We start from the raw sequence: 25,504 nt of genomic DNA, 5'->3' as shown, positions 1-25,504 counted from the left end.
TATTTCAACTTGCTGCCCCTTAGACCCAAAGCATCATGAGTGTGCTAGGCAATCCTGCATTGTTCTCTCACTGCCCATGATGATGGCATGTAGAAGTTGGGACCAATATAATCATAAACAGTGATGTAAGGCTTAATTACTTGTTTGTTGACTGAAATTCTTCCATTTCTTCCCTTCGACATGTCTTTGGCTTTGACAGGTTCTCTCTGCCACCCTGGTCTTTTCTTATTTGCCTCACACCTTGATTATTTCAATATGCTCTTTCTTGGTTTTTCTGCTTCCAATCTCTCTACTTCAATCTACCCTGCATAGTATTTTCAAACTAATTTTTCTAAAACCCAAGTATAGCGTGTAGAAACATATAATCTTGTAGTGTCATTTCATGTCCTTATCTCTTTGTTGGACCATGCCCTGTTTCTCTCCCTCATCTTTTCACCATGTTTTTACATAAATACATGCCCCTACACTCTCATTCAGCAAACATGTAACAAACATTAAACACCACAGATCCTTGCCTCTATCTGTTTTCTTTTTTTTCTTTGTTAATACCTAGAAGTCCTCTCTCCTTCCCTCCATCTCACTCAGGGCTATCCCAGGCACACTGGGATGTGTGGTCACCCTAAGCCCTAAGCCCACACTGAGAACTCTTTAGATTCAAAACCTTTATCTCATTTTATATTGGAGTATAACAATGTTGTGTTAGTTTCAGGTGTACAACAAAGTGATTCAGTTATACATATACCTGTATCTATTCTTTTTCAAATTCTATATAATGTAAAATAAAAAGTTTAAAAAGAGAAAAAGAAATCCCTTTTGAGCACATAGGTGTTTATGCTAATGAGATTTCTGAGACTGGAACCCCTAAAGAGCATCAAGATGGGGCTGGTCATCAGAAAGACCAACAGAATAGAGGATTGGAAGGGGGAGGGGCTGGAAATTAAGCTCTATAAAAACTCTTGAACAGAGAGATTTGATCAACTTCCAGATTGGCGAACACATCCAAATGCTGGGAAGGTGACACACCCCAGTTCCGTGAGGGACAAAAACTCCCTGTGCTGGGGACCCTCTGGACCTCACCCTATTACCTCTTCATCGGATTATCATCTTCAGTATCATATATTTCATTCATATTGTAGCATGTGAAGTATCCTATATTATCATTTTATTATCATTTATAATAAACTGGTAAATTTTTTAAAAAACCCTTATTTCATGTATGGCAATACTACATGTTTTTCTCTAATAATTCTGGGTATGTTGGGCTGCCCTGGGTAGACTGTAAGGCCATGTACACAGGTACTATAATCTACATAGTTTCTGGCACAATGCAGAATGTAGAAAAGGAAAGTATATCACAGTTGTTAAGAGCACAGACTTAGGAGTCAGGAGGAACCAGATTCACATTCTAGCTCTACCCCTATTACCAGTGTAAGTTTGGATATTCTACCTAGTGTCTCTAAGTTGTCCCATTTGCAAAATGAATCTTTGTACCTACCTCACAGAAGTGGTGTAAAGGTTAAAGGAGATCATTAGGGTTAAGTGATTGGCATTCGTGAAATAGTCAGCACTCAATAAGTGGTCACCTTTATTATTAACTTTCTGTGAGCTTAGTTGATGCTTTATGAATGAGTGTTACAGGAACCCATCCATTAGTTTTCTTCCTTCTTGGAATTCTCAGTGGTTTGTGAGTCAGAACAGCAGCTGCCACAGTGACAGAAAGGCTAATTTTACGCCATAATTATCTAGAAAAAGGAACCAAAGTACCATAGGGATTTCTGAGGAACAGTGAGATCACAGTGAGTCATATATGGACAGTCTCCAGCTCTGCTCCCTCCCAAGCCCAGGGGCATTTTCCCAAAACAAGGTGCCGGACACCTTGTCCTCACAGTGTATAAAGCCTGAGGAATGAGAAAAGGGCTCCTTCCTCTCTGTTAGGGATGGGGCGTGAGAGGAGGTTCTGTTTCATTGTGTGAGGACTGAAGAATATCATGAATCTAATTGTTCTGCACACAATCCCAGCTCTGCACCCTGTGGACTACTTATGAGTTCTTGGTCCTCCTCTGGAGGCCGCTGCTTCCTCATCTGAAAAATGAACGGGTTGGACAAGGTGATCTTTAAGGTTCCCTTCTAGCTCCAACAATCTGAGTTGAAGAAAAGCTTTAAGCGATTCAGAGGGAGCCTAAACAAGAGGAAAGTAGGAAAAAAGGCCCTTTTTTCTAAGCTCTGGGTCTCCGTGTCTTACTCAATTGAACAGAAGAGGGTCGATACAGAATATGATTTCTGACGGATGTGGAAAAAAGCACAAACCAAATGGATGGAAAAGGAAATTGTGGTGCCCTTAGAATTCTTTTGGTTCTACTGGAATGAAACTACGGACACATTTTTTATTTTAATCAGAAATTTGACTCGAAGCCATTACTATGGTTGGCTCGGAGTGATATTTTGTACTCTCCCCGATAGCCATCTGTTTGGCAAACAGCACAGCCATTTCAAGAATTATTGCAGAAAATGGTTGCAAGTGACAGAAATAATGGCTCTGTTAGACTCAATTTGATTATCTGCATCAGTGTAGTTACAAAAGCAGACAGAGAAGGAGAGAAATGTATCTGAGATAAAATACTCTCTCCTGGGTCTTATGACTTATAATTGCTACCTCTGTCTATCACTCTTATAGGGCAGGTTCCAGATGTTGATTCACCCCACCTCCCCATCTATCATATATATAGTCTCTCATTCATTTGTATTTATTTTGCTTTACTCCAGACCTTTATTACTTTTTACCTGGACCACTGCAGTAGGCTCTTAATTGCTCTTTTCTCTAGTCCCTCACCTTCTAATCTAGTTTACACATTTCCTCCCAAAGAGTTTTTCCTGAAGTTCAACTTGAGTCATGTGACTCCCACTACGTAGAGAGTAATGTTCAATTTCTTTAGCCAGGAGTTTTGGGGCCTCTGTCATTTCAGTATCCATCAACTTTTTCTATATCACTGCCCCTTCCTCTTTCTTTTTATTCTTAGATTGTGGACAGTTCAAACTATTCAAGGCACAAAGCTGGTACTCGAAAAATATTCCCTGGATAAATACCTAAATAAGCAGTCCTGTTTGAGTTTTTAACTCAGCATTTTCCCAACTCATTTCATCACAAATATCTTAGGAAATATTATTCTCATGGCATTGTATTCTATATTCTTAGAGGGGCTTGAGAGGTATAGGTCACAAAGGGAAATTAATCAAGATGCATGGCCAATTGCTTATAACTTAGATTAGTACCAAACCAATTTTAAAAAGGAAAAGAAATACCCAGAATTGAACAGAAAAACAAGAGGAAGCATCCATCTGTATCAGTAGAAGATAGCTGGATGTCTTTTTGTGTGTGTGTGTGTGTGTGGTACGCGGGCCTCTCACTGTTGTGGCCTCTCCCGTCGCGGAGCGCAGGCTCAGCGGCCATGGCTCACGGGCCTAGCCGCTCCGCGGCATGTGGGATCTTCCCAGACCGGGGCACGAACCCGTGTCCCCTGCATCGGCAGGCGGACTCTCAACCACTGCGCCACCAGGGAAGCCCCGAGAATTCTAAGTTTTTACCGACGACACAAACATTTGCCACATAGCCCCGTATCATTTTAAAACAATGTAGTTGAATTTCTTACCACAAAATATGTGTTTATTTTAGAAAATGTCTAAAATAGATAAGCTACAAAAATAGAAAGTATCCTAATTTTAATATTCCTGCTTTTGCTATTTCCTGCTGCCCCATTACAACCAAAGCAGAGTGTGGGTCATTCCCAAGTGCATCTGACATTCTTCTGTTTCCATGCCTTTCCATGTTATTTACATCCCCCTAACCCCATCCAATTTCTAACTTTTGAAATTCTATTCGGCCTTCATCATCCATCACAAAAGTTTATTTCTCTAAGATGCCTTCCCTGATCTTTGAATCCTTGCAGCAGACATTAGTGATAATATATGTAAAAAGCACTTTGAGTTACACCTTGGGGTTCTTCCTCCTTGGTGGATTTTATATTTTATAGTCTGTCATTGTGTAACAGTTGTGTAACTGTTGTTTTTAAGCCATGCACTTGTTGTATCCAAAAACTACACTCTAAGATTCTTGAATGCCTTTTATTCTCTTTCACAACGATTTTCATAAGCCTTGACTTCCAGAAGTTGATAAAATAAATTGTAGCAATGTGCTATTTGCTTGGGATGGTGGGAATAAAGGGAGAGCTGGGGATAGAAATGGGAAAAGGTTGAAAGGGGGAGAAACAGAGAGACCCTATCCTCCTAGAGAAGATAATGACAATTCCAGGGGCAAAAACTCTAAACTGATTCTTTTGGCGTGTCCAGTTCCAAGATGGGGTGGAAATGAATGTGTAATAATGTTGATACTGCGGTGGTGATGTTGATACTGGTCCATACTCAACTCCATCCATTTCAGATGCAACAAGGATAACCCAAAACAGGAGTTCACCACTGAAAAAGGTTGGCAGGATTTACCTCGCTGACCTGGAATCCCATAGAAATGGCAGGGATGGGAGGGGATTGAAAAACCTGAGAAACCCAAGAGATTGTGGCGAAAGAAGATATAGCTGAACAACTTCTTTATGGTTCAGGAGCTTCGTCTCAGTGCTGAGCAGTTGAAAATATTTCCATCTCCTTGCAGATGGATAAGCACCACTGCTATTTTGACAAGCCTGGCTCCCTATGGGAGACGGAGATGCAGCTGGATTTTCATTCTATAAAAGCTCTTTGGGAAGTGGTTTCAGGATACGACCAGAAGAGTGCATTCGTTGCTTTGCCATTTGTCTAAATGGGTACATCAGGATTTACTGAAACTTAATAGAGCAGCAAGAGTAGTGAAGGTAGGAAAACGGTTTCTGTTAGTACAAGCAAGATGACAGAGGGTCACAGGCAGGTCGCAGCAGTAGAGATGCTGCCAAGTGGTCCGATTGGTGGATGGATGGATGGATGGATGGCTGTGGGGTGTAAAGAGGGCAGAAGAATCAGGGAGAACTGAGGTGCTTAACATGAATGTCTGAGAGCGGTGAGTGTCACTTTCTGTGATGCGAAAGAAGGGAGGAGCTGATGTGGAATGGTGGCAGAGGAGGCGGACTCAAGTTAAGATGTGACCTTGAAACTGGACTGAAAGTAAGACTTTTCCTCTGCCCCCTTAGGGTCTGTGGCTGGGCCTGAGAATTAAACTGCCCTAAGACAGAGTAATGGAAGAAAAGCCTACACATTTTACATATACATGGCAATTCTCACCAGAAAATGAAGACCCAAAGAAGTGTCAAAACCTAAATACTTTTATACTAGGTTGAACAAAGAAAAGCAATTGTGGAAAAATAACTGAAATATATGGGGACTCGGGGTGTGGTGCTAAAGGAAGATAAGAATTCTTTCATCTAGCTCTGTTGTATAGAATTCTCTCAGCATTGACTCCCCATATCTGGTGATACGAATGTTTCTTTCCTGCTGGTAGAGAGAGGGCATCTTTCAGGCGGGAACTTTATCTCCTGCTTTCAGGAAGAAAAGGGGAGGTCAGAGCCCTCCTCCTGCACCTGCTGTTTTTTCAAGTGCCTTTAGCTCAAAATAATCCTCATGCCAATGTGGCATATATGGGGGTGGCATATTCTGCCATGCTTCATTACCTTAAAATGTCTATTAGGCATCCAAGTGAAGATGCAATATATGTGTCTGTAATTCAGAGAAGAGGTGTATGGTAGAGAGAGAAATTTAAGACTCATCGTCATACAATGATAGTTAAGTCATGGGACTGGTTGACTTCTATACTGCCTAAGGGCAGTATATATAGTACAGGAAGGTAAAGTGTGCTGTCCTAAATCCCGGGGGCACTTCAGCATTAGAGAGAGCTAGAGGAGAAAGAGCTGGGACTGAGCAGCTGCACATCTCGTCAAGGTACTTCTTGTCCACACGGAAACTGAGATTTAACAAAAGGAGGGCTAGAGAGGGAAATTTTATTTACCTATTTCCTTATACCTATTGTTAGGAATGTGGTAGGTACAGGTGCCTTTACATTATCTCTCAATAATCCTATTGGGTAGATCTTAACATTCTCCCTTTAAAAGGGAAGATTGAAACTTAATCAAATAGATGTTGGGAAGCTGGGCTGATGTTTTTTCCTGTTACACGTTCCTAATGGGTATCTGTTGTTACTGACACCCGCTACTTTCCCGAGCTACTTTCATAATAACATGAGCATATATGGACTTTTATTTTTATTTGGGAGGTAAGGACAGCCCCGCCAGGAAATCTGGCTCTCAATGGATTTACCTCATTATTCTCTGCCTGGTACTTATCAAGAATGGAATCAGAAGTCTTATATTTCTGCTTGTTACTTTCCTCTTCACTGGGGCATAAAAGTTCTCCCCAATCCAGGAGAGTGCCAAACTAGAGCAGTGAGAGTGCCAAACTAGAGCAGTGAGACAAGGGTTGTTTATATTTTTAAGTACTTTAGCCACAAACACAGTTACAGAATGTTTTAGTGACTAGTCTGGTTTCTTCTCTCTGACTGTTATTTTGAAGCCATTAAAACTAAGTCATCCTGTAGGAGCTCTTGTACAAAGAAAGGCGAATAACACTGCATGGGAAATAGAAAATGAGTTATAGGTATACATCCGCATCTAAGTACCTATTTCTTTGTAGAAGCACCCTGTTTACGAACTAAGGTATATGGTTTGGTTTTGTTTACTTTTAAAATAATTTCCTTAAACAAACTTCATTCCACATTTCAGCTCCTGTCCAACCAGGCTGGTGGAAAGTCAGTCTCTATTATTTTGAGCTTTTCCTCTTGCCACGGGTCTTATCTTGCGCTGAAACTTCTATGGTATCTTTAAGCCCCTTCATTTCCTTACATCCAAGCCAAGCGCAAGACAAGGGAACCTTTGGCAAGGTGGACCAGTGACTTAGGGAGAGCCTCCCTAGATGCATCTTGTGGCCCTCCATACTGCGCCACTCCCCCCCTCCCCCCAGGCACAGACACAGAACAATGCACAGGGATTCACCCTCCGGGCACCAACTTTTGTCCCTTTGTCTTCTCCCCACTGTTTCTCTCTCTCTCTCTCTCTCTCTCTCTCTCTCTCTCTCTCTCTCTCTCTCTCTCTCACTCCCTCCCTCCCTCCCTCCCTCCCTGTCTCCCTCTCTGTCCCTCCCTCCCTCCCTTTCCTTCTCCCTTTCCCGCTCTTTTCTCTTTCAACCCTCAAAGATCCTTTTGCCCCCTCAATGGACACCTCGTATTCTCTGTCGTAAGATTAAAGAACAACAAATCTATTTAGTTCAGACAGCGCTTGCTTTCAGCATTGCTAAAATCCCTGAGGCACATGCTTTATGCTACAGCCTAAAATATAGGAGAGCAAAACACAATTTAATACCTCAAAAATTATTTTACCACTTTCTTACATATTTAAATATAGCAGTCACATCTCATTTAGCCTTCTTTTATCAAAACAAAATTAACCTTAAACACTTCCTCATAAGCATTTTTCTTTAGCCCTTTAATCATTTATGATATTTCTTTCTGGACCTCATCCAAGTATTCACCTTGTTAAAATTCAAAGATCAAAACTGGAATCAATTCTCTGAAAATGGTCTGATGGAAGCAATTATACTTCAAATTCATTCATTCTCTCTTTCTCTCTCTTTTTTTCCTTTTTAAAGTTTTTTATAAAACACTTTCATCAGTCTTGAGTTGTTTTTTTTGGGCACCTGCACTTTCTTTTCAAAGCAATGTTAAATATTATCTGAAAGTGTCACTACCTGGAGCCTTGCTTCTTCTGACAAGAAGATATTCCTATTTTCCAGGCACTTTGTAAAACTAAAAGAGTGAAATTGGAAGAAGAATGTAAAAAGTGATACCGGGGAGGTATTAAACAATGAAATATGTCACTTTTTTTTTTAATTCTGAAAATAGATAAGAATGAGCGAGAACCACTGTCGAGATTAAATACAGTGTCAACATGCTTTGCCTTCTTTGATTTTTGCCCCGTACCCTATTTCTTATTGAACTGTCACCTATTCTATTAGTAGAAAAAATATGCATCTCTAGAGTCAGTTATGTTTTAACAGAATCAAAGAATCACAGGAAGGTAGAGATGAAAGTAATTTTAGAAGTTGCTTAATCTAATCTAGCAACTAGCAAGAAATCACACCTGCCAGTTTCTGAGAGGTAGCGAGAAATCTGTGCTCAAAGGATCACAATCATAAAGTAGAAGGCATATGGTTTTTCCATTTGACAGACAAAGATAAAAATTCCCTGTTTGCTACTTGCACAGGTTTTATAATCCTTTTTTCACCTGTGGAGATAATAATTCTAACCAGTTTGACTGTTTGTAAGGAATGAATAGATAATATCTATAAAGCAGCTATCACATGATTGGATATGATACATGAGAGATCTCTTTCTTTACTTCAAACACTTCCATTGATTTGCAAGTTGCCCAGACTTTAAACTACTGAATCTTTGACTATCTGAAATCAGCAACCACTTAACTATAAATGTTCCTGTTCTCTAAGCCAATGGAATTCTTCTCTTTCCCGTAGCCTTCAGTCTTTTCTGATTTGCCAGGTTCCCAAGCCCACTGTCATCTTCCTGGTGACCATGCTCTGGTATCCTCTAGTTCACAGTAGCCCTCCCCTTAGACTGTCATGTCCGGAAGTGCATGCAGTGCCCTATGGGGAGGACTCCTTCCTCTGAGTGCGATTTTCATAATACTGCTCTTTCTTTTGTAGCCAACTTGTCTATGATTATTGGAAGCACTCTATGACCTGGACATTACAAGCAGTGACATAGTCTTATGTCTTCTAAGTAATTCCTTAATTTAGGGGCTTTTCCTGTGGTTGACCTAATGTATTTTGAATTAGATTCTGAAATTCAGTTAAAATGAAGATATCATTTTAAATGCTGCTGGTGATTCAGTAGCCACCAAGGCTAATCTTGATTCTAAGCCAGTGGAAATTATCCCAACCTTGATATTCTTTCATTAAAACTTCCCCTCTGTTTAAACAGTTGCACAGTTTTTTCCAAAAGTCCTGGAAATATACTTTCAATATTCTAATTATAAATTAAATTTTTGGAAAGTTTTGGTAGGTAATTTGGCATCTGAGAGTATTTTGAGTCATTAAATTTCACACTGGACCTTGATCTAAACTGAAAACAAAAAATTCTTCTCTTATTTTTTATCATTTAAGCAAACTGTGAACCAGGCAAACTACATATTCAGGATCCTTTTTTGCAACTTGCTGTTGTAGAAGCCCAGGCAAGGCCTTTAAATTTGTTTTCTCATCTATGAAATGTGTAATTCAACTTGAAGACTTTTTAAAGTCACTCTACATCTGAAGAATCTCTGATTTTATGATGTAGGTACCACTCTCAAAGCTCTTCTTGATAAAGACCTACATTATATTCATTTTTACACAGATCTGCCAGTTTAAAATCTGACACAATCCAACATTCTAGAGCCTGAAACATGATGCTCTATTAAGATCGATTTATCGGATGAATGTAGACTCAAATAAAGTTCTGTAAGATACTGGCTCTAAAATCTTGGCTCAGCATTTCAAGATGGTATGCCTATAGCTCCGAACTTGGATGTAATGAAACGTGAAACAGTCTCATTTTAGCATGGAAGGAAATCAGCTTTCTCGTCAGAAGGAAAGATTTTTCAATTCAGTTTTAACTGGTAATTTTCCTTTGAGCGAGCTTGAAGAGCTGTAGTGGTTAAAGGAATAAACTATCAAATAACAATACTGTTCATGAATAATTACCCAGCAGGGGGAGATAGGAGGATTCTAACTTTTATCTTCAGAGGTCTGACTGATTTGAGAGGATACCTATAGTGGGAGACTTGTGATCTAGGATACAGCCATAGTTGCTGACAGAAAAGAGGGGGAAATAAGCAAATATCATCAAGTCACACACGTTGGGTTTTATTTAAGGAAATGTCTCCTTGTGTAGGCAGTGATGTGTTTAAGAGTGAGACATTTCCTTTTACTTGTTTCTATTTTAAGTGATTGCTTTGACAGGTCTTTGAAGGAAAAGAAAATCATTTTCTATCCTGCAGATTCAGTAACTGCCCTTAAATGTCAGATCATGTCACATTTTCAGTGGAAACAACATTGTGATTTGCTTCCATGGTGATCTACCAGTCAGTGATGGCTAAAACTAATGACCTTGGATTATCGGGGTACTGTGCAAGGCAGCCACTAATTAATAATTTGTCATAATCTCCCAGGGAGGAAATTACTAATGTTATTACTTAGTACATCCTTTGCATTTACACTAGCAGAGTGCTGAAAAATTCATTTGTGGCCCTGAAGAAATAACCATTTGTGCTGTTCTTAGCAGGAAGCAAGGAAGCAGCCCCAAGAGCACCTGTGTCCCCTCGGTGACATAGTCAGGGCCTCAAGCTCTATGTGCTGTGGCAGGCTTGTAGGCTACGTTGCTTTCAAATTTCAGCTGAATAATAGAATGACTATGTCAGAGGCATTTTTAATATATTATTCTAACCTCCAGAGATTGCAGTTAGTAAGCAACAAATTAATTCAATTATAAAACTGCCCCTCAAAAAAAAAATCTTTTAATGTAGCACTTTTTACTTGGAAGGCATATTCAACAAGCAGACTTGGAAAATATTAAATGTGCTCTGACAGTTGTAGGGCAAAAAAGCCATCTGGTATGAATGAGTCCCCTGTACTTGGAGTAAGGACGGTTACAAGATCCTTTCAACTTACTGGTCGGCCAGTTGTCTGTTCCTCAGCCAGAGCCTGTCTACAGGTGGTCCCACTGGGAAAGAAAGAGTATTTCTATACTATTATTGATAGATTGTGGTTAATATTTAACCTAAATTTGTAATCAGAATTTAATATTTATATTATGATAGATAGATAGATAGATAAATGATATAGGAGACTCTGTACTTCTCTCTTAACAAGGAAAGGAACGAAGGTTTTAACAAGCTTAAGATTTGCTACAGATAACCTTCATCTTAATAATGGACAGGAGGGAGCGTTAGTGAAGATGATATTAGAGAAATAATATTGGACAAGGAAGTTTTTCTTAGTCACATTCAAAGGTATCCATACTTTAAAATCTACTGCATGTTTCCTACCTAGTGAGCAGTAGAAAGTTAAACAAGTAACCAAGTACAACTGACAATAGGAATTATGCAGCCCTCCCTTTCCCTCAATAAACCACTCATTTTCCAGATAATATTCTATTTCACTTTGACACTGGCGCCATAGTCCTTAGGTCTTAACCGAACAACAAGGAAGCACCAGAGCCCAGCCCAGCATGATTGATTTGGTGTTTTAAACTGAGATCGCTGTTTGAAATAATTACCACTGCTGTTTGCCCACATGTGGCCACTGGATGTGGTTGACACCAGGTCAAAAACATCTCTGTGTAGGAGGTTTTCAGAAGCTGCAACTGGTTGAAAGGGGGTCACGGATGCTAAGGGGCTTGTGTAGAAGGTACCTTTGCATATACAGCCCTGTTCATAGACCAAGCAACAGCTGGCTTTCTGCCTCGAAACCTGGAGGAGCTGACAGAGATCAAAAACTCCTTGACAACTGAGAGTGACTGAAATTCTGAATACTCTGAATACTGATGAACTATACCGTAGAAAAGCATTGGTATTTTCAACTTACATCAGTATGGCAGATTTCAGATGTGCCGTAATTGGAACTGCTTTTAAGCCCAATTACAAATGCTTATTTTTCACTTTTACAGAAAATACACAACCTGGAAATTTAGAATCTTTTATTTTTCAACATGTACTCTGTAAATATGGATCTCTTTTCAGATCTGGAGAGTCCATAGGAGATAGATTTGGCTTCATTTTAGGAAGATGAGCAGAACAACATAATTTATGAGCTGAACCGATGAAAGGGTGCTGAGTCGGGTTTGGTTAAACTAGCCTTATGGCTGGCAAGGATGACATGTCAGATATTTCATTCATTTTAAATACCAAGCCATTTCCATTAATCATTTTTATAACTTTAAATACGTTATATAGGTACAGTAACAATAGACAGTGTGTTTAAATGTGCCAGACACGTCCATTTCCTTCACTACATACTGTGTTTCTCATTTCATTTTCCAAAGATGTACTTATCAGCTTATTTTTATGGGCTGATCCATATTTTAGTTTTATTCATGTAGCCTTGTCTATTGGCCCCGTTATGCTTCTCTGACTCTTCCTTGTGCATATACATATTCAACCCATGTGAATATCATCATAGCATTTCTCTCTTCCTTTTTGCACAAAAGCCCAGTTGGAAAAAATACGCAGGATGCATTTGGGGCTATTTAGCATAAAAACTTCATCTGAAACTGCTGTATTATATAAGATAATGTGTTGTATTTCAGGATATTTAAGGTTGAGTTTCTTTACTGTGTGAACGCTATACTATTTTCTTTTCTCCCCTAACTCCCCCCCCTACCCCCCGTTTAACAGCAGACAAACCCAGGGAGCACTGAATGAATCTGATGATCCTGAAACAGGCTGTCTAACTGATAACAAGCCAACTTCTCGACACTTCTATCCCGTCGCCTTGCTGCTTGTCAGCTCACACCTGCTAGTTGTGTGGCTTATTTTAAGTCTTGCATTACTTTTAGCCAAATACCAATAAGTTTTATGTTGTAATCCTTTCTTTTCTACAACTGACAATGGACTTTAAATTATGGGGACAATGCTGTAATTTCTACATTTTCAGAGTCACAGAATTTAAAAAAAAAATGTTTGAATTGTAAGTGTTTTATGTGTTTTTCCTAAAATCTAAAAAAAAAAGAAGTACTATGCATTAAGTGAATTATTTTGCTCTTTTGTTCATGGAGAAGTGTTTCCCTCTGTTAACTAGTTGAAGAAGAAATTTTAAATTCCTGTCTTTGGCATAAGACAAAGAACAGAATCCTGAAAGCTTGACGTTCTTCATTTCCTCTTCCTCTTCCCATTAAATTTATTTAAAGAAATTAAGACTGAATTTGCACAAACCCTGAGACCCTGAGACAAGTCCTAGAGATGTGGGAGGTTCCAGACTTGATTTCCACTGTGCTGACCTCATTGTCGCCATCAGCTGATAGAATCTTCTGTTTGATATCTTAACCTGTTAGTTCTGTGATTTCTTTCCTGCAATTAACCCTTTTCTGTCAAGTAACTTTCTGGAGAGAATGGCTATTTATGTTTTGTAATTAAATGAACCCGTTTGTAACCATGGTTTGGGTTGATTTGGCTCTCAGAGTACTTTTCTATTCTTTTTAACAAAGTCTTGTTTGTGTCTCGATGCCCCATTTTCAGCACCTGTGACTTTTGTACTGTCTGTACACAAGCACTCCTCTTGATAAAGCTGAAACTTGGACCAGGCTGTCTGGAAAGCCATTTTCCTCTTTGTTGCACAGCTAAAATAATGCAGTCAAATAGAGATGAAACTTTCCTTTAAAAATCTATATGGCCAGACTTAATAAATTAAATGCCTTATTCCTAGAACCTACATCCTTAGGGCTATGTGTAGCTGTTCATGTGTTTTAAAGAGACTGAGAAATTCATTTGTGGAAAAGTTATAAAAAGGCAGATATATTTATGAAACGAAAATGAAGCTGTATTGTGGAACAAATTATATTTAAAGAGTTTATTAAACCTTAAATATATGTTAAGAGCAAAGGGACTCTACTCATCTTTTTTCTGAGGGCAATAATGGTATTGGGCCTGGCCTAGGATTTAATTTTGTAAGATGTATCATCATTTGTGAAAAAAAAAAAATGTAGAGTTGAATCTTTGTTATTTTTACTTGGACTGTTGCTGCAACTCTGCATTGGACAAATAAAGCATATTTATTTATTCTGTGTTTCATGAAGTTGTCCTTTTTCCCCTTTCACCAGAGAAGGCTGCCGCATAGAAAATGTACTGAAGAATATCAAATGCAGGAAGTATGCTTTCAACATGCTACAGCTGATGGCTTTCCCCAAGTACTACAGACCTCCAGAGGGGACTTATGGAAAAGCTGACACCTAAGTTTACCAACATGTAAATAAACAGGAACACAAATACGCTTCCGCTGGATAATCTCTACCTTTTTTACGTTTTCATTGTCATGAATTTGTGGAGGGAGGTGATCAGGGATATTTGCCCAAATCTAGGAATTACTTGAATTAGTTATCAGCATATGACTCTGAAAGAAATCCATTAAACAAACCTTAAATCATATCGCATTTCTAGGTCTAAGCTTATATTGATTCTCGCTGGTTGAGATCAGCTCAGAAAGTGTACATTTCATTCATGGGGTATTTTAATGAAAGACATTCTGAGAAAAGCTAGGTCGCTACAGGGGACCTGGGGGTGATTCAGAGAGTGGCCTTCTCCACTCCAAAGCTATGATAGAGTGTAAAGGGAAGAGAGACTTTGAGATATTATTCCATAGCCTTTCCCACAAATAACCTGAGAGCCCATTTTTGGGCTTTAAAAAATATTTTTCTAGTTACTTGAGACTACGGAGAGTTAACTCATGATTTTGACTACAGAAGCAGTTTATGTGTGCTTGTAAGGACTTTTGTCATCCAGTGGAGGTGTGACAGGTCCTCCTAAACACGTAGATGGACAGTGTTAGTAAAGCAGTAAAAATACTTTTCAAAAGCATAGTATCTTCTCAAAACTCTGACTTAGGTTCGATGGCCCCATCATAAAGCCTGAACTTTATGTAGTCAAGTTCATGAAAAACTGTAAAATATCTTTGAGGTGTTTTCTAGCAGTCATCTTGGTATAGAATGTAGATGGTGTAAGTATGCATTGTCTAGCATAGATTAGTATACGTGAATAAACCTTTTAAAACATAGGCCACCATAACTAATGATAAACCAAAACAATTATTTCTCTTAAATGGAATTTCACATTTGCCCTTACTTAGTAAAATAACACTGAAAGTTTTCCAAAACTCCAAATCAGAAGTTGCCTTAGAGATCATCATGTATAACACCATTATAAATGGCTAAATTAAAGCACAAGGAAAATATACCCCCAATTACCCAGCTAGATAATTTTAGAACCCTGGTTACAATGTCTTCTTACCTTCTTAGCTTGTGGCTTGTCTGTTCTCTAAATTGCCGCACTAAATATGTACATGAAGATTTGGGAAGAATGCTAGTTAGTTAAATAGAAATTGGCATTTACTGCTGGAATTGAAGCTTGGAGTATAAGGGTCTGAACAAATGAGATTTTTTTTCTCCAAATTTTAAGAATCTATTCTTTTTCCTTTCTCATCAGAGGAGCATGCCATCCAGAGCATAAATCTCCCTTGGAAATGCCAGACGCCTGTTACACTGACACTTCTTAGCTGTGACCACAGTCAATGGATGATCTTAGGGGCTTTCCATAGCTGATGTAATAGCTCCTCCACGAAGATGCCTGTTGAAATGAGAATTCCAAACATATCTCTAGGCTCATATTAGGTTTTTCAAATTACTGCGTTTTAGATAACGCTTTGGGGCTTTTAATGCCAGTATTATTAATCTATTATTTTAGTTAAGGACTTGTGGGCATTATACCTGAGGCAGGTGTCAAACTATTTACAGCCTTTTTCATAAGAAGATGCTGTGTACCGTGGATCTATTCATGGATAGGTTATCTTGGTGTTCTCCTTTATGCCTCATTCTTCATTTCACTGAGTAAATATAATCTTTGAATTGTTCAATTTCATTTGAAAATGGTAGCATTTGTGATTATTTTCATTATCCCACTGGATTTAAGGTACAGAGGTTGGGATGACAGAGGTTTCCTTGAATAACTGTGAAGCCTCATTCAGTATATCAAATGGTAGTCTGAGTTCCAAGATAACTTAGGTGATTTATCATCTTGTAAATATTCTTATAAACAATAGCTTTTTGTTTGTATTTTTAAAAATGAAACCTCTTGACTCAAATATGGAAAAAAATATTAACTACAAAGCCAACAGCAGAGTTTTGGGAAGACATTTCAAAGACCTTTTGCTTTTTTATTAAGTACTAATATAAAAATTCTAAAAGAGTAGAGCTGACTGTAATACAAATGCATGTAAGTTCTCATTTATTATTAGCATAATCGTCTGCATTTCCCTACTGGAAGCTTATATTTGTGCACACTTCTAAAAGTGGATTTCATCCAGAAAATTTTTGTTTCTTATTGACAACAATGTTGCTCCCTTCCTGAGAGGTATTCCAAGTATCCTTGGAAAACTACTTCATTATTTCTTAAATTATTAACGCTTTCTAAATCAAAGGAAAAATATTAAACAAAAAGTTTTAAAATCTCTTTTGTACAAACACAGGCTCAGTCATGCTTTTCTATCTTCATTTTCATTTAAAAGATGCACCAATCATTCTATTTTAAAGGATCACGTTGAGTCAGAAACTGAACCAAGAAAGTAACATTTCCAAACAAGACAATTTTTTTGGGTTCAAAAACATGTTTTCCCTCTGATATCCTCAAATGTAGATAAAAGTTCTGTATTTGCTATTTACGAAGTCCTATAGAAAACATATTTAAAAACAAGGGAAGGTGGAATCCTAATTATGTTTGACCCAGTGACCAAAGATCCAGAGCCTGAAAATGTTCTACAAAACAGCTGAACATTAAAGTTTGAAATATTTTATTGAATCAGACCCACATTTTAGATGCACCCATTCATTTATTCCTTGTGTGGTTGTTTCTTTCTTGTAAATATTGCCTTGGGTTTTGTCTACACTCTGCCCAAACAATCCTTTGATGTAAATAGTTTGGTCAATCCAATAACCCAGTGAGTCAGAGCAACCATCTGATCCTGCTTACAAATTGTACTGAAATGACCAACTGCCCAGTTAGAGCAGGAGCCCAGGTAACTAACCTCTAGTCCTTACTTTATAAGACTAACACCTCTTCTTCTGAGGAACTGTGAAGTCTTAAAAGCTAGCATCTGGATGAAGGATACTTCCCTTTTTTTTTCTCTCAGCTAAGTATAGTATTTTGCACAGAATAAGATGGTGGAAAAGAAAAAGATTGGTGTAGAGCCATGCTTTTCTTCCCAAGCAAATCAAACCCCCCTCCTATGTCAAGTTTGATACGTGCCAAGAGGAGGATAACAGTGGTGTGCTGGAAAGTGGCTCATGCTGACTTATGATAGCTGATCACTAAACTCTGTAAGCCAGTTGTGAAAACACAGCCATCATTAAATATTAAACTATAAAATACAGTTGAATAGATTTTATTAAAAACAAAGGTAATAATCAAAACTTACCAATTCCCAATTGTTTTAGTACATTTTACTATTGACCTCTGCCCTTGAGGTTGTTTATGTCAATTGTATCTGTCCAGTGGAAACACAATATTATAATGTGCTAACTGTGCCTCTCTCTCTTCCTGACCCCACATTCAGTAACATCACATCCCTAGCTTGAAATTGACCACAGTGGGAGTTACACCACAGAAACTACCAAATGCTACCAACCCATACTTTTAACTCCTGGAAAGCCAGTTGTCAAACAATTACCAGCACATAACTGAATGCCGCCATCACTTTTTCTCCGGAAAATAACCAATAATGGGAAGCAGTATTAAATTACTAGAATGATATAAAATGCAATCACTCATCTTCAGATGGCTACAATTTTGATTTGGTTTTTACCCTCTTTAAAGACTCCTATTAGACTATAAGTAATATTTGATGTTTATATTTTATTCATAATTAAATCATTTAATCATAACGATGTGTTTTAAAAACGTCTCTCTCTACGATGTTCTGCAAGAGAAACCTCAGCAATGCAGCTTTAGTGTACGTAATAACAACTTCAGGCTAAATTCAGGGAAATGTTAGCCTAATTAGTGTATCACTAAAAATGTGCTTCAGTATCAGTTTTTAAGTTTATCATTTTAGCATTAGCTAAAAGAAGAAAAACTGTAACATATTACCATGCCCAGATTCTAATAAATATAGCTCAATTGAAAGCCAAACTGTTAGATTAAACAAGTTAAACTCTGGCAGCATACTAAATCACACAGATGTCTTAGGTGTTTGATTTCCAAACAGGGTGGTCTATCCGTGGTTTAGTTCAATATACAGGGCACCTTTTGTAATCTTTTGAGAAATAAATTAACTCTTATCACCATTTAAGAAACTGGTCTGAGAAAAAACTGATCAGCAGTTGCAGAGGGAAGCAAACATACTGAACACAAGGCATCGCAAATAGCTGGAGGCTTCACAAATTATGTGCTGCTGAAGAGAATCATTTGCTGAGAGTTGTATAGTGGATTGACAATTTCAGGTGAATTCACAGATTCACATTCGTTTAGCCCAGCTGTAATCGGCAAGAGCTATGCCCTTTTCCCCCCATATTTATGTTTCATTGCTTTATAAACAAAGTACTGATGTATTAGAGCTTTTGTTTCTTTGGAAGATTTAAGTTAGAACTTTTCCAAACAGATGCTATCTCTAGCAAAGACTGTCTTTAGGAACAGAAAAATACAGTTAATGTTTTAGATAAAATATGACAGGCCAATTAGGTATAAAGGTAAGGTATGGAAATTTGGATTTTTCCTTCCTGAGTCATAGTGTACATTAATCACTCTTTTAATTTTATTTCTAAGCAAGTAAGGGGAATCTAAAACATTTCTGATGTCAAAGAAATCATATCAGGCTGTTAGTAACAAGGAGGTAGGAAAAAATTGTAAAGTCATATTAACTTTAAAAATGTACATGCCATCAACTCTCCTGAGCTTGAACTTGTATAGATTGCATGAATATTTAGAATTTTAAATTTGAAAAGGAAAACAAGACTCACAGTTAAGTATAGTACCCAGAGAGACTGAACATTAAAGGAGAGAAGACCTAATACAAGTGATGTTGCTTGATAAACCATTCTTTTAAGATGTTGCACTTTCACACACGGTATGAATACATTCACAATCTTCCTAAAATCATCAAAATTACTCCAAGGCCATAAAAGGTCACAACTCAGCAGTACATCTTTAATGATGACTTGGTGCGGTTTTATTGACTAGCAGGCAATATTGACTCAAATATTGGCAAAATTGCTCTATTATCTATATAGTTCTGATGCTTTTATATCGCTATCAATATTAAAAACCATTTCATGTCAAAGGGCTTTCAAACTTTCAAAAGGCAGGCTCCAAGTGTTTGTAAATGTATAGACACTCCCATTTTATGGCACATGTGCAATCCTTTGTACACATATACTCATATGAAGATTTTATTATTTTATTTAACCTAATATCTGATTTTCAGATTCTTGCGGTACTTATCTGAAACATTGGCATTTGTTTTAATGTTAAATGTATATTCTAGATCAACCAATAATGTATAGTCCCAGGAAATGAGGCACAAATAGGTTAGATCACTTTATATTGGTATTTGAAGAAATATCATTTTGTTTTATTGTTCTGTGTAAACCATATTCATTGTACACTGTGTGTATATTTTTGTTTAAATAAATGTGATTTTTATTTTTTATGTTTCTGTCTTTTTCATTTCAAATGTCAAATTATACATTTTTTTCATTTTTGTCAATGTAGCAATATCTAACAATTCACTAAAATAACAGTAGGATAGCCTAAACAATATCTCAAAGAGAATAGACTAATTTTCCGATGAACTACAATTACAGTGCAAATTTTACATTGATGGTAGATCAGTCTCATATTTACTAGCAGAATGCATCTTTCAGGGTTGCTATTCTTTGGGACCAAAATCAACCATAATTTTAAAAGATGCAAGAACCAGATGTCAATGCTTCAACTCTGGGCAAATCACTAATCTTTGTAATCCTGATTATATTAGTCCTTTGAGCACATGAGATAACTTTTCCTTATTGGCTCTTTGGATCTGATCAATTATAATTCATTATAGTAGTTGATAGTAGAAGGTAAATCCCGAGGAGTTTTAATTTGATCTTGTAGCAAAAAAAAAAAAAAAAAAAAATGAGGCTCTTGATTGCATGTAAAGAAAGAAAGAAGTTTTGCCATCTGGAGAATTTCAAGAACATATCTGATCCTGTAGCAAGAAACTCTTCTGAAACGTCATCATCATCAGTATATGTTCATACTAATGTGTCTTTTTCTACATCTGAGCAGGAACAGTGCTGGAGCTAACCCCATGGGGAAACAATGCATAGTGAATTATAGCAAAACGCTCCCTGCCATTAAGCAGTATAGTAGCCTGAGTGAGGTAAGAGTACTCTTCTGTCTTAAACATCCATGCAAAAGTTTCTTGAGTGTCGTAAGTGACATACGCACACAAAGTCAGAGTACGAGGGACTCAGAAAATTTGTTCCAGAGCTATATTTTGATCTCTCCAGAGAGGGGAATCGAGAGGGTGGGTGGATATAGTTGGAGCATGTCAAGCCAAAGTAGCCACCACATGGGCATGATTCTGTGGCTCCCTGTAACAGCAGAAACTGAGTTCTCTGTTCTCTCAATGATCCTGATGAATAAGAGTGACCCAAGAACAGATTTTTAAATAACTTTTACCTAAAAGGTAAAATGAGAGAGGAAAGCACGCTTGGGTAGAATACCAAGCATGTGATACTCAGCTACTAAAAGCTCCCTTCTATCCTAAGCCATATGAGTTTATTACTATAGCCCTTCATTTCAGAATTAAACAATAGCAATGAGGAGGATGATCTGCTTCTTGCCTAGGGTGATGACCTCTCAGTTTTCAAACCAGTTGGCCATAAACCACCACCTCCTTGGTGATAATTCACCTCTTTTGAACTTGAGTGTGCTGCACTTAACTACTGTTTCTGCTTCCTTTGCTTGCTTCTTACATTTAGGAATTACCCAAAAGTCTAGACTCAGTATTCTACTTTTCTCATTCGATACACTGTCTTTTGAGGTCTTCAACTGTTATTTCTAAGGAGAAAACTCCAGGGCCAAAGAATGTGGGCTTTTGAGTCAGAATGCCTGGATGCAAATCTGATTCCCCCGCTCCATTAGATGCGGACATATGTCAAGTTACTCAGTGTTTCCATGTCCTCACATTCTCATCTGTAAAATGAGGGTAATAATATGACAATATTTCTTGATAAAAGTGAGTGAGAAAATGTATGTTCAGCCCTTTGCCCCATGCTCACCGTGCTGGTTCTTCTCTGTTGGCCCTCAGCCTCCATTCCCACTGTGGTTAAGGCTCCTGAAGTCCCACTCCCTGGCACATAAGGGCTGGATGACTAAAAACTACTCAGCACTCTTGCCACGAGAGTTCAGGATATCCTATAGGTTCTGCCAATGAGACCCACCTACGCCATATTTGGAAGGCAGGAGGAAGACGGCAAGGGGCAGGAAGTGTTTACCCCTTGTGCACCCAAGTGGGCACACAGGCATAATCCAGGTAGAGGGTAAGCAGCAGCTGGATTTGCACGCTCATTGTCAATTCTGCAGCTTGCTAGGGGTGGTGGCTGCGACTTCAGCACGGTGGAAGCCGTAGCAGCAGCATTTTCTTAACCTGGGGGCAGCAATAGTAGTTCCTGAAAACTGGATCGGAGGAGCTTGAGGTCAGAAGCCTGGTAAGAGTCCATTTCTGACATGAAGTTCCTCTATCCTTTCTAATGCTTGTATGAACACCAAGTTCCCGTATTATATGTACTAAATGATTTTCTGCTAAAAATGACTGGGTTCCATTTCCTGCACTGAACCCTGGCTGATACCCTCAGCCTATAGGACATATTCAATCTATTTCTTTGTGGTAGTTGTTGCTGATTAACTTTTTATCTTTGACGTTTTCGGCTGGGACCCAGCACCACCTTTCCAAGTATCTGCTGACTATTTCTCTATATGTTTTAAGATATTCATAATTTCATTGCCCTCCTCCCAATTTACACACATCCCTCCTAGGATTCCTATCTCTGCTAGCAGAATCCATGCCCTAGTCACACAGGTTCACAAGCTTGAATCAGCTTTAACTCTCCTGTCTCTGTCGACATACAATATTCCATTTGTCACTAAGGTCTGTCAATGTTACCTTCCTATCCCTCAGATCTGTTACTTTGCCCTTTCATTGCCACAGCTGTTTTCTTCACATGCATCCTTTATTACCCTCATAACTATGGTTCTAAACTAAATGAAATCCACCATTTGGCCTTATCTTCTCTTTCAAGGCTTATTTTCTTCTATCTCCTCTAGTTCTATCCTCCATACATACACACACTAGGAGTTTGCATACGTGTATGTCCCTTACACACACACACACACACACACTCAGACACACTCAGACACCCAGATTTTCTTCCAAGTTTTCTCTGAGGCTATTTCCTTTCTTCCCACCACTCCCAAATTTATTGCTCAAAGTTGAGCTCATTTGCTTCTTCTTCCAAAGCAATCTTCCCATATAACTCTAAAGGAAATTAGTCTCCACTATTTTAATTCTTCCGTAGTATACCCTGTGTCATTCATTCATTCATTTGTATATTTCTTTTAGTCTTCCATTCATTCAAAAGATACTTTGAGTGTCTGTGTAACTGGCAGGCAGTTAGATACCAGGTGTTTAGTGGTAGACAAGAGGCATGATTCTTAAATTCATGAAGTTCACAGTCCAGGCTAGTTGTGGAGACAGACAAAAATAAAGCCAACTAAATAACAAATAACTAATTATTAATTATCCAGTATAGTATGAAGTAAACGATCTAAGGGTTTTGGCAGAGAATCATGGTGATTTAGACAAGGTGGTCAAGCTGTAAAGGAAGATAATCGTCCAACCAAAAGAAGGTAAGGGACAAACAGGGACAGTGTGTGTGAAGCCAGTGCCAGGAACACAGAGTATGGGGCTTGGCGAGAGACGAGATTAAAGTTATCAAAAGATTTTTAGACCAGGAGAAAGGATTTAAATTTTATTTTATGTGTAATTAGAAGCAATTACAAGGTTCCATGCAGGGGATCAAAGTGACTTAGTTTATATCTTTAAAGGCTCACTCCAGGTGCTGTGCAGAGGCTGGATTATAGGAAATCAAAGCTGAAAGTGAGATAGTTGGAAGGATACTGCAATACATTGAGAGATGGTGTTGGACTGGGATGAGAGAGTAAAAATTAAAAGTAGAGAGAGTGACTCCTGTAGCATTTAGGGAGTAAGAATGGCAGGTCTTGCTGAGGGGTTGGCAGTGGGGGGAAGTGGGGGGATCAAGTAACTAAGGTAAGTTTCATTTCTTACTTGAGCCACTGAAAAGTGGTGGTAACACACTGAGAGGCAAGAAGGCAGAAGAAGGAGACGAGAGTAGGATTGAGGGAAACCAACTGTTTGGCTTTGCACATGGTAAGTTCAGCCACCGAAATCCTCCAATCAAAGCCGAAATTCAAGTATGGAATTCATGGAGGTGAATCTAGGGTTCAGAGAAGAGTCTGAAGTGGGACTAGAAGAGCAGTGTAAGCTGTCAGCATGAGTAAATGAAGAGAAACACTCAGAATAGTAGTCAGCACTTGTGGCTGAAAGTGACAAAAAGCTAGCTTAAACGAAAAGGCAATTTCTTGACTCAAACTGAAAAAGAACAGGAGCTGAGTTATAGGCACATCTGCTGTTCTGATGTTTAAATCTTTAAGTGATGATTTCAATTCTCTCTCAATCTCTCTCTCTCTCTTTCTCTCTTTCTCATCTCAATCTCTCTCTCTCTCTCTCTCTCTCCCCACCCCCAACCATGGATTTTTCTTTTTATGACTGTTCTTTCCTCTGTCTTAATTTTCCAGAAAATCCCTGCCAGTTCAGGCTTATGTGGTACTTTCAGCTTATGTCTCACAGAGATCCTTTGTCTCTCAGCAATCATATCTGTTCCCAAAAGGCCTCTCCTCAGTCACTGTGTCCTGGGTGGAGACTCTGAGGGACTCGTCTGGGCCCCTCTCCACCTCTATGGCACTTTGAATGGCAGCTCCACCCCTTTATATGGCATTGGGAAAGATCAATTCCCAAGAGGAAAAGAGATGGGGGAAATGGACCTCCATTTCGTCTGGGGAGTGAGTGTGGTGAGAAAAAAGCCTGAGACCAAGCCTTCAGGAGCTTTAACATTAAGAGGATGGGTTTCATAGTAAAAGCAGCCTGCTTTTGATAAGAATTACTTTACTGTAAAATTGCATTTTATTTTGGAGATAGATTCTAAGGTCACTAGTAAGATAAAAATGAAAAGCAATTTCACTGAAATAAATAAAACTGAAGAAACAACTATAACACTAAGGTGAGAGGCAAGAAGTCTAATGGGGTCTGGATTTGCCATTAACCCTGAGTGAATCAGTTCATGGTTATTTTCCATTTCCCCCCATGGAAACAGAAGATAGCATAACTCTCTCTATGCCTTTCCCTTGTTAGCTTAATGAACAAGGAGAACACCCACCTGAAAGCAAAGTGAACCCATTGCCTCTGGAATATGTTTTTATTTCAGAGGTCCCTGACTTACTCCTAAAGAGAAGTATGGGCTTGAGCTGATTTGCTTTTAAAGAGAAATAAAGTAGAGGGCTAAACCTCCTTTCACTTTTGTTTCACGTTTTCCAGTGAGCAACATCCTCTAGGAAAATATCTGTGGTCTTTCGTTACACATTGCACAAATTGTTATTCACGCAGTGACTTTTTTGATTGGTGTGTGTGGATATGCATAGGTTAGCCTCTATCTTTCTTCTTTTCAGATATTTACATACCTTTAGATATGACATTTTCTTTTAGAAAATGGAATAAGAGGGAGTATTTCCCAACTCATTTCATGAGGCCAATATTATTCTGATAATCAAAACCAGACAACAACATTACAAAGAAAAACAACTGCTGACCAATATCACTCGTAAAGTGATAGAAAAGTTCTAAACAGAATTTTAGCAAACCAAATTCAACAAGTGGGATTTATCACAGGAATAACCTGGTTTAACATTCAAAAATGAACATTAACATTAACAAACTTAGAAAAGAAAAACTATATGATCATCTCATATATCATTTGACAGAATCCATAATTCATCCCTAAAAAATAAAACTATTGGAAAACTAGGAGTACAAGGGAAACTCCTCAACTGATAAAGAGAGCATCTACACAAAAATCTACAGTGAACACTTTACTTAATGGTAAAAGGTTGAATTCTTTTCCTCTGAGATCAGGAACAAGGCAAAGATGTCTGCTCTCCCCACTTCTGAAAATTTTACTGAAGTTTCTAGCAGATCAATAAGGCAAGAAAAATAAAGTCACCCAATTATGAAAGAAGATGTTAAACCATCTTTATTTGCAAGCAACGTGATCAACTATGTAGAAAATCCAGTGGAATCTATATAAAAACTAGAAGTAAAAAATGAGTTTAACAAGGTTGCAGAACACAGGGTCAATGTACACGAATTAATTGTGTTTCTAACAATCAATTTAAATGCAATAAAAGTACCATTTACAGAGGTACAAAGTTAAGTCAATTAATACAAGATTTTTTTCAACAAATGGTATTGGAACAATTGGATGTTCAGACAAAAAGTAAACTTTCATGAATACCTTAAACTTTATACAACAATTCACTCAAAATGTAAATGT

The 25,504-nt window shown here is 38.1% G+C and overlaps 1 protein-coding gene across 5 annotated transcripts in view; it reads left to right on the top strand.

Annotated features, from left to right (window-relative positions):
• INPP4B (inositol polyphosphate-4-phosphatase type II B) overlaps positions 1–19,482 on the top strand; it is a 582,093-nt gene extending 562,611 nt beyond the window's left edge. For 2 of the 5 annotated variants that reach the window (XM_029234953.1, XM_029234952.1), the window contains exon 25: positions 13,892–15,260. In XM_029234953.1, coding sequence (XP_029090786.1) covers positions 13,892–14,024 — 133 coding nt within the window. In that variant the 3' untranslated portion in view covers positions 14,025–15,260. The other 3 variants (XM_029234956.1, XM_029234955.1, XM_029234954.1) reach the window with 2 other exon arrangements.
• Positions 19,483–25,504: the final 6,022 nt, after the last annotated feature.

Source organism: Monodon monoceros, unplaced genomic scaffold (assembly GCF_005190385.1).
Source record: "Monodon monoceros isolate NGI ecotype Baffin Bay Population unplaced genomic scaffold, NGI_Narwhal_1 Super_Scaffold_20, whole genome shotgun sequence".
In the NCBI taxonomy this organism is placed as follows: domain Eukaryota; kingdom Metazoa; phylum Chordata; class Mammalia; order Artiodactyla; family Monodontidae; genus Monodon; species Monodon monoceros.
Note: the sequence above shows the minus strand (reverse complement) of the source record. Positions and strands in the feature narration are given on the sequence as shown.